Source organism: Rhodnius prolixus, unplaced genomic scaffold, assembly GCF_049639745.1.
Source record: "Rhodnius prolixus isolate KJV_2025 unplaced genomic scaffold, Rpr scaffold_30, whole genome shotgun sequence".
In the NCBI taxonomy this organism is placed as follows: domain Eukaryota; kingdom Metazoa; phylum Arthropoda; class Insecta; order Hemiptera; family Reduviidae; genus Rhodnius; species Rhodnius prolixus.
In genome coordinates, this window is record NW_027411638.1 from 817,698 (window position 1) to 827,955 (window position 10,258).

A 10,258-nucleotide genomic window follows, 5' to 3' on the forward strand; every position below is an offset into this window, starting at 1 on the left:
TTAACCGATTTTTGTGGAGTCGGTAGCTCTTAATGTGATTTAAAGCTTTCTTTTATACATTTCAATACACTACAGCCCTTAAAACCTTGCATAGGTTTATAAATAGGTGATTTTAGTTGTTTAAAATAAAAAATATGTAAACCAGAGGCGCGATAGTATTAGTTATTTTTTACAGAAGGTTTGTAAGTTAGAGCTTTGAGTACAGCAAGAGAATTGTGAGTTTTTCACGCTACATTTTATCAATAGCGAATCGAAGAGCAATACTATCAAACTTTCATACTTAGAAGACTTAAAGAACTTGCATTTATGGTAAAAACTCAAATTTTTATAATCTGCTTTGTTCGCATCACTTGCTATAACGAGAACTAAAATTAACATCATTAAGGAAAGTACAATAACAGCTACAATTTACTTTTCATGTATTCTTCTTTCTGGATGCACACAATAGTGTCTGTATAAATATATAAATTAAATAATACAAAAATAAATAAAAAATTAAATTAAAACAAAGCTAGGGGGTCAGCAAATTTAAACACCTCCACTTTTTACTTTTCCTAAGTGCATTTGTGTAAATAAAATACAAATAAATAATTAAAATTCTTAATAGAACGAATAAATGCTAAATTTGAGGAAGCAAAATACATTCTGGAAGCACACAAATTATAATATCGCTACACAAGTACATGAACATCAACAGAAATAACAAACACTCTTCGCTTCATATCAGAAGACAATAGATACTCGAGAGATCTTAACCCGTGATATCTGGCTTCATTCTATGGTCAGTAGAAGATCAGAAGAGAGTCGCCCCTGCCAATCAATAATTATTTTAATCCAAGGAATGTCGGTAATGACAATGCCTCAAATAAATAAAATGTACAGTTTTCATTGCATGTGATTATTTTCTCGAATACATATCACGATAATAAAGGTCAATAAGAAGTCAAGTTTAGTTAGTGTGGTTGTTTAAATAAAGTCGAATACTTTTTTCTACATCTACACCTAAACACACTGCCTTTTAATAAATGCCAAAAAGGATGGCTAGAACCCCAGACATTGCTACTTACACAGTAAACACATACAAGACACTAGACTCAAAGTAGTGTGTTCTACTCCTGCTGCTTAGAAGCCTATCGTAACAAAAAAAAAAACTCAGCTAAAGAACTGGAAATTGGTAATCGCTTCCAGAAATCTGATCTCCACAATAAAACAAATATTACGAGAAAAGATCTCTCAGTTTTCCCGAATCCCAAACAGTACCACCTAATATTTACTGATTTCTTCAATTTCAAGTTATTATTTTTTTAGTACAGAATAACTATTAAATTTCTTAAACTAAATTATTGTTTGTTAAAGTGATTCTTCTAGATTTCAAAACTACTAATATATATTTAATTGGTATTCACAGATCATCTTTTTCACACTAAAAAGGCAAAATTCTGCTTCCAGAAAAGAGAGTCCTAGCAAGAATTAACTTTTCCTTTTTTTACTCTTTAACGAATATAAAAAACTAATTTTTAAATTACATTCGGAAACTTTTTTTTTTTGTAATTTGCTCCATACAAAAGCTTTTTTTAAAATTATTATTATTTTTAGAAGTCTTTAGAAAGTTTACTTTTGAATGTTTCTCGTCAGGACATTCCACTCGACTACAACTTACCTTAAGTCTTAGCTACTAATAATCAATCTACTTGTACTAGCTGATTAGAAAAGTTATCGTGCATGAACACAAAGCTTGATCTTTGAAGTAATCAGTGTTTGTATAATGTAAGAGTTAATAATACTCCGATTCTTACATATACCTAGAAGATGATTTTCCAGGGAGCTGGCTTTTTGCAATGTAACGCCAGGTATGCTCATTTCCTAAAACTTTGATGCAGTTACTATTTTAGATCCCCAGTAAAATCACTACTGGGTCCATATAACGTTTTCATTGGTGCCGAATGGAACGAAGAGGAGGGATGAATCAATTTGTAACGGATCTGCTGTTTTTTTAGAAGAGAGACTGACCCATTTCGTGCAACTGAAGATGGAACCAAGTTGAAGAATTTGATTTATTACGAAAGTGTGGAATCTCCGAACTCCTTTGCAAATACCCGCTTAAGAAATCATTCCAAACCAATTATTAATCAATGATTAAGCAATTCTGCAAGAGAAACGCTGCCCGATCTATCGTTCTTCTGTCCATCCGACTTATAATTAAAATTAAAAGAGCTGGAGGAAGTAGGCGTTTACCTTCGATGCACCATTGAATACGGTCTTTCCCCTAATATATAGCTCAAAAAAAAAAAAATTAAAAAAAATTAGAAGCGGTGTTTTTAGGATGCGAAAAAATATAATTTGAGAAATAAGATTCAAGTCAGCGTTTTTATGCACAAAAACTTTCCTAACAAGCTAATAATTAAAATGTAAGAAGTCGTATTACAACAGCAAAGAAACTACGAAAGTATGATAGAATTGGAATGAGAGCACTTATGGATGGGCTGTGTACTAGTGTGTATAGTGTTCATATTCTGTCTATCAGTATTGTGACTATATCCGGAATCAGAATCCTGTCCCGGTGCGCATAAATTCTGCGGATGCCTGGTTAATCTTGTATAAGAACCAGTGATATACGGTAGATGGTTGTCACTCTGAGGATATATCCGAACCAAAGCATCTAACAGTAAACGCTCATCCACATCTAGATTACGTGGAGGTACATGTTGCCCTTTATATCCCATAATATTAGTTCCCATTAATCCACGATGGTATTGTTGTTGACTAGATCGTACAAAATTCTGTCTTCCTAATTTATTCTTGGCACGCGGTCGTTCCAATGAACGCGGCCTCCTTTCACCATTCCGTCTTCGTTCTTGTGCATTCACACCCCTGTGTGCGGGAAATGAATGATTGTGCCCAACATATCTGAAAGAAAAAGGAAACTGTTTAAAGTAGGTTTCCCACATACAAATACCCAATAAACGCATCCCAGGCGGAAATACTAGCAAATGAAAGATGAGTCCCAATTTAATCTGGCAAGTCTGTCGGAAACAGGAGGCAATTATCAAGAGTTTACAATCTGAGAAATACTCAAAGCAGAAGCAACAGTACTGAAATTTGTTGTTAGGAACATGTCAATTTACACAATCATACAATCTCATAGGTTGTAAAATAGTTAAAAAAAAGTTATTGTTGATTGCTGTGATTAATATGGATAAGAGGGAAAAAAAGTTAAGAAACTGTGAATGATTAGCTGTAACTATTCTAGTTACTTCGCTTTCTCATTGCAGCTCCAAAAAAAATTTAAAAAAATTAAAAAAGATATGCTATTTAATTTGAAAGAAGATTCTACAGCAACATAAAAAATGGAGTGTGAAGATAAGGTGTAATTTTTAAGCAATAATAATAATAATAATAATAATAATAATGAAAGAGATTAATTCGTGGTTAGTATTCGGACTCTCACGCACTGTATCCGGGGCCTTAATTATATCTACCAAGAAGCCTCTTACAGCTCACTGCCCGGTGATAGACAGTGATATCTGTAACTTAATAACATTATCTGGAGGCTTTTAATGCACTAAAAAAGGCCTCGGGCGCTAATGACCTCAGATGATACACCTCAAATTACGAGAGAAATACAAAATAATAATAATGGTATATGCAAGTAGTGTCACTTAACCACCCAACTGTGATTTGGTCAAACGTGCAACGATCAAATTGTGACCATTGCCGCCTAAAGATAAATTTCAAGGAAAAGACAATACTCATAACAAACAGAGAAGAGGGTGTGATATAAGATCCCTTCAATTATCTAAATTTTTCTGGTACTGGTCTCGTGCCTAAGACATCGGTATAAAATGTAGAAAGAGGGTCGGATCAGAATGCCAAGTTTTGGAAGAAACCAAAAAAGCCAATCTTTTGAATATTAACACCACTCTATAGGAAATTAATGCAGTGTTAAATCATAACACTTCTTACATAACAGCAATGAACAAGAGGAAGTAAATAATAATACCTGCTGTTGTCAAAATTAGAATCGACTGATGAGGGCAGCGGTAGTCCACACAGGGAAAGCTCATCTTCAGCGAATTCATCCTCACTGCCCTGGCAGTGGTGTGTACTCTCGGTTTCCCCTTCTGACTCCTCACGCCCTCCAGACTCTAGATAGTCATAAAATGTTAATTTTTTAAGTGGAAACTATCGAAAATCATGATGAAATTATTTTTAAAAAAATTGTTAACAGAAAGAAATTATACCGTTAGACAATTCTTCGTACACAGGATTGTAGAGATCCTGCGAGCTGTACTGGTGAAGTGGTATTCTCGCAGGTGGAGGACAGATGAACACAGGTGAGTGTGACAGTACGGGGTAGTTGGTCCGGGCGTATCCCATGTCGACCATCCCACCTCGACTTTTTACATCCACCATCTGAAATGGACAATTAAGAACAAAGGGTTAATCTTCCTTAGATGCCCATAATGGGAAGTTAATAATATGTAAAGCGAGTCGCGAGTTAATTGCATTCCCTTAAATGCAACAGTTTAATTCTAACCCAAACACTACGATTCAAAGAAATCGAGTTGGAGGCTAAAACTTAAGCTCAATTATAAAATCTGCATTCAGGAATACTTTGGTGGAATATGTGCATCTCTATTTGCCCCCGATGAAATTTCATCAGAAAAGCGCATTGCACAGTTGCCGTTCCCTAGCAAACTCTCTAATTGTTCATTGCTTATAGTGAAGAATAGTTCCTGGGGCCTAATTTCTGTAATAAATGAAACACTACGGACTGCATCAAATGTAAGAGTTATTGCTACTGTAAGCAACTAATAATCGTTTGCCATTTGAGCATTTTGAAAGAATTTTGAGTTTGGAGTGATATTGAAGGGCATTCTTTCCCTGTTACTCTTTCCAAACTAAATGTTCAGTAAGGGGATTTTTAAGAACCGTACCGACCTTTCGCAGGGTATACCGATCCCCCCATTCAAGCACGGGGATCGTTTTACAAAAAGGAGATGTCACTGCTCCTGTTGGTTGATGTGCAAGACCAACTGGGAGCAGAAGCACTCGAGAACGCAACTCCCTCTAGGACCATTTAAAGACAGGCTGAAGTCGTACAGCCAACGTGAACTGGCCGAACCCCTAAGTTACACGACTATAGTTAGAGGAAGCACACCCTAACAGGCTCTGGATGACCGTGCATATCTAGCCAGAGCACTTCCAACTGCGGGTTGTTTGTATCAAATATGAATCGAATATGTATGAATACTATATAAATTGGCCTCCAAATTAAAAAAAAAAAACTCGGCTACAGTTGCGCCTTCGGCCTTCAAATACTTTGAGCCCTATGACTGATCTGCCATGCAGAGTATTTTTTGGCGATCCTTTAGTCCTTTAGGGATCAATGATGCAGCTACTTGAATACTCTACTTCTTTCTATAGAATGCACTTTGCCCGATTCAGCTTTTATTAAGACTGTTACCTCAATGGATGACTGAGGTAGAGATCGAGGTCTCATGTTGGTTAAATCTTCATAAATCACGCCATTACTGTGTGTCAGCTCACATCTACTTTGTGGCGATGATTTGCATGGAATCAGATTCCTCATCCTCTTCTTATGTCTATCGACAGAACACCTGTTAATTATGTCTTGAATTACAAGTGAATTAAATTCATAAAAGTTTAAAACTATAGAGGTAGAATAAGACTGTTGCCGTAGACTGACTTGCAGACGAGGGCGGTAGCGATGAGCAGCATGGCAAGCAAAAGCAGCGAGCTTACTACGATCACAGCCAGCGAAGAGAGTGCCGGCGAACTGTGGTACTCCGCATCAATCACCTACATACATGTCAAACAGTACCACCTCAATATGGCCTTGAATTTTATGAGCGAACAATTATTGATGTTTTTCAATGAAATGAGGGATCACAGTTTAAGAAGTTTAATGTTACCGGTATAGCATTGCAGGTGTTGATGTCGATTGAGCAGTCAGGAAGATCGTGCAGGAAGGGCGGTCGAGGTGGTGGCGGGAGATGGAATACTGGGGGCGGTCCTGGACACTCATCGTAGTCCGAGCATTCCACACTCCACATCACCCGGCAGCAGTCCACGCCGAGAGTCATCTACACTCCTGCAACAAATACGATTCTCATTTAAGACACACAATCTTTTTTTATTAACGCTGATAATACGGCTTTGAGAGCGCTTTGTCTCTACGAGGCCAGCGTTGAGTGCTTTACTAGACGTCAGGTAGAAAAACGAATTTTAGGCCACGCCAGCATCTTGTTGGGCACTTGATCAGTCACAAACTGTTCACAGATGAGTCTCGCTTTAGTTATACGAATCAGAAGATCGACAACACCCAAGTGGAGAGTACCTGTATTCTTCTGGAAGCTGTGATTTACTCTATTTATTTGGTGTATCGAGCGAATAAATGCTAACGATGCATGTAGCTCAAGCCAAGGGTTCAAGCGACCTTTATTTAGCTATAGAGTTCACGAGATACACGCTATACGCTAAAGAAACATTTTCAATTTCGTAGAAGAGAGGCCTCTAAATCTGTATTTTCAGTGAAAATGTATACGATTATTACACTTCCTTGTACTGGTAGTCAAAGAAATTAATTCTTTATTTTTTAGCAAAAACAACGGGTAGAAAATTAATCATCCTTTAACATAAATTGAATGACAGTTAAATTTCCAGTTACAAAAAATAAATAAATAAAAGGGGTAGATCGATTAACTAATGCAATATTTTAACTTATTGGCACTTTTAAAACTTAGATATGTGTAGTTCTTCGGGATGAACCAGCTTGCATCACAAATCTGAAACAGTATGTGCCTCAGAAGCATGCGAATGAACTTGGTAGGTTGTGAAAATGCAGTCTTTAACACTGATTAGTGGTATGTACCGGGCTGAAATCATAAGAAGATGCTGTGTCTTGCACAGATAATCTCTCAAACTGCTCTAGATCCCTAACTAGGCACTGCTGATTAGGTAAACATATGCACGAACTAATGAACCAATTTTTTTTTTAAAGATACATTAAATCCAAAATGTGTTCAGAATTAAAACAAAAACAAGCTTTGACGAATAAAATAAAAACTAAATGTTCCAGTCCTGTAAAACCAACTTTTTCACTTAGACTGAGTGTTCTTAGTTTACACTACTCTAATGAATACTGAGGCATATTAGCTTATATGGTATTAAAAAATGGCATTTATGGTATTAAAAGATTTCAGTTAAGCAAAAAGTCAACAATTTCAACTCCTGACACAGATCCTGTGCTACGCTTATAATGTGGTTCTCATCGTACGATTGCTGCAGTATCGAAGTCATCTAGCTTTGTATAAGAAATAAAAGTATTGGAGTACGGTCTTCAAGTAAATGAAAACTAGTGTGGTGTTTTGTTATCACACAACAAAAGATCCTGGAAATTCGGCGACATTAGGATATTAATGGAATCTTTAAGTTAGGGATTCAAAAGTGGTTAGATCACCTAAGTACGTCTAAAATGAATAAAAACTACGTTTAAAGAAGTAACATCGGTATCGATTGGTAAAAGACCTATGGTGTCTCAATGATGAACATCAAGGCTTCAAAATTATGTGAGTAGAAATAGGGGTGAAACGAAAACTAGCAGATGGCCAAGGGACTCTTTCCACCGTATAACTCTAAAAAAAAAAGTTATCTGCAAACTTAAGTCTGATTCAAACACATGTTTTCTCTTCCTTATTCCCACAGTTCATAGCTAATGTTAAGGAAAGCTATTTCACCTGACTTCTATGAAACGAAGGAGTTGTTCAAACGTTTAAGGTAACTTGCATTTTTGCAACATTACCCACATCTTGTTTAGATGTAGTAATTGCTAACTCTTAGAAATATGATTAGAGACATTACTTTTTCATACAAAAAGATAAAGGACCAGATCATCTTTACATGACTAATGAAAGTAGTTTTCTGAAAGCAGGTCAATTAAACTTTTTTTTCAGATTCTATTGTCTCATTTCCCGCTTTAATCCCACAATAGAACAAATGTTTTTATTATTATTGTGTTCTTTTTAAAGGTGCTCAACATCTAAGGTCCTTCGCACCTGCGAAAAAAGCACAAATGTTTGACGCGAAACAGTAGTGCTATCATACCTTAGTCAAAACGAATCAAAACTTTAGGATCAGAACATATTAATATCTAAATTTAGTAAATGAGGATCCATTCTCTGGAAACTTAAAATGCATTAAACTATCGCGATTTTTTAAGAAGTATGATTCCAAGCAATAAAAAATATTAAAATTATCAAGTAAAACTATAAGTACTAACCTGGAGGAATTAGAGTGTAAATTAAATAGAAAGTTGAAAAACGAGCAGGAATATGAAAACAGAGATGAGGCGTCTGTAGTAGCGCTGGCATAATCAAATAAAGTTGACGAATATATTAGATTAAATTCACTACCAGAAAATACATCCATAAGCAAATTTTGCCTATTCTGGTCAATTTGATCAACTAGTTTTTAAAACCAACATATCAAAATTGTTGTACACAACAAATACACAAATACACACTAAAAAAAATACACAAGACCACACTGGAATCACACCACAGATTATACATGAACCACTGATAACTAGCCACTCGCCTTGTCAAGCTATCTATACATCTAGCACGGAATCAGCCTCTCTGCAGGCTAACAACATCTACACAAAATTCCCAAAAGTTTGTTCTAAATTTCTAGTAAAATTATCATTATACCATACATTTATCAAATTTTCTAACTAATTTATTAGATCAATAAATATAGGATGCAAAGATGCCATGAAAAAGATAAAAGCGTTCAATAATGTAATGTATGTACTTCTAGGGGAGGGAGCATTCTTTTTTAAAATAACCGATCTCGAAAAAGCATTAATTATTTTTGTTAATTTAAGGCGCGGCAACCAATCAGGTCACTGCCGTCCGGAACCAGAGCTTTTTTAGTGTAATGCTGGTCGTCGGACAGAATTCTTTCGTTACAAATAACGACATCACCGCATAGTTAGGAGTAACAGGCTTCTAGGAAGAGAAAATCTAAAGCCAGGCTGTACTTGAACATATGAACAATATATATATAAGTCAATCAATATCAATATATATACATAAGTAATAGTTTTGTAATAGTTAAATGTTAACATTAATTGTACTTATTAAGTAGCTGTTAATAATATTGCAATGCTATCACAAGTGCAGGTGTGTACCACTGAGAAACCCTCTCGCGACATCTCGATATGCACTTTATATCATCCAGTCATAATTATAAGTTAATTCCTATTCGTTCCTTCATAGTGTAAGGACAATAGAATTCCCTAGTTATTATAAGTTAAGAGAATATTAACTATATCAATTTTGTAATCCCGTTGTTAAATAAAATAGTTGTGTATCTTTTCAAAATCAGCTTTATATATATATATATAATCAGCTTTATAGATATATATATATCTTTCCTAAACGTAAAAACAATGTACATAAATTCTTCAAAATTTATATGCGTAATACAAACCAGACACCTGCATGTCAATTACAATTATCCGAAACTATTTTCTAAAAAAATTAATTTTATGACAGTTCTGGAGGAAGAGTGAAGTAAAATTCTTATTGCTTCAGTAAATTTTACGCTTCCCTATACGTACATCTACTCTTCCCAATGGTTCTAAACCACAGCGAAGTCCTCGCAGCCTTCATTGACAGAAAAGTAGTAAATTAAATATTTAGTCACCATATCTAAGAGCAGTGCTGGATGTAACATAGAGAGTCGCCTTTATTTCCAAGTAATAAATTATAAAACAAAAGAAAAGTAGAAATCCCAGCATAGATTAATCTAAAGAAGTGAATTTAATCTTTTGTCACAAATTTTAGGCACAGTGCTGGATGTAAGATAGAGATTTCCAAGCACTAGCGTATAAAATAAAGAAAAAAGTCGAAATCCCAGCCTAGATTGACTGAAAAGAAATAAATTTAATCTTTGGTCACTAAATTTAAGAACAGGGCTGGATGTATGAAACTGTGTCGCCCTTAATAACAGATAATAACGATAAAAACACTGGAAAAAGTTGAAGTCCCAGCCTAGATTACCCCAAAACACATAAATTAAATCTTAGGCCACTAATTTTAAGAGCAGAGCTGGATGTAAGAACTTCGTCGCCTTTATTTACAAGTAATAGCGCAAAGCACACTGGAAAAAGTTGAAATCCCAGCCTAGATTGACTGAAAAGAAGTAAATTTAATCTTTGGTCACTTAATTT

The 10,258-nt window shown here is 35.2% G+C and overlaps 1 protein-coding gene across 2 annotated transcripts; it reads right to left on the minus strand.

Moving 5' to 3' along the window:
- Nucleotides 1–730: 730 nt before the first annotated feature.
- On the minus strand, nucleotides 731–8,636 carry pxb (putative Hedgehog signaling attenuator pxb). 2 transcript variants are annotated; one of them, XM_074144074.1, is made up of 7 exons: nucleotides 8,303–8,636; nucleotides 5,937–6,115; nucleotides 5,711–5,823; nucleotides 5,468–5,606; nucleotides 4,242–4,413; nucleotides 4,001–4,145; nucleotides 731–2,907 (listed from the first exon to the last, which is right to left on the minus strand). In XM_074144074.1, the coding sequence occupies exons 2-7, from the start codon at nucleotides 6,105–6,107 to the stop codon at nucleotides 2,439–2,441; spliced, it is 1,209 nt and encodes a 402-aa protein (XP_074000175.1). In that variant the 5' UTR covers nucleotides 6,108–6,115; nucleotides 8,303–8,636; the 3' UTR covers nucleotides 731–2,438. The 2 variants fall into 2 exon arrangements, with proteins under 2 accessions (XP_074000175.1, XP_074000174.1); XM_074144073.1 differs by having other exon boundaries at nucleotides 5,468–5,621.
- Between the last annotated feature and the right edge of the window lie 1,622 nt (nucleotides 8,637–10,258).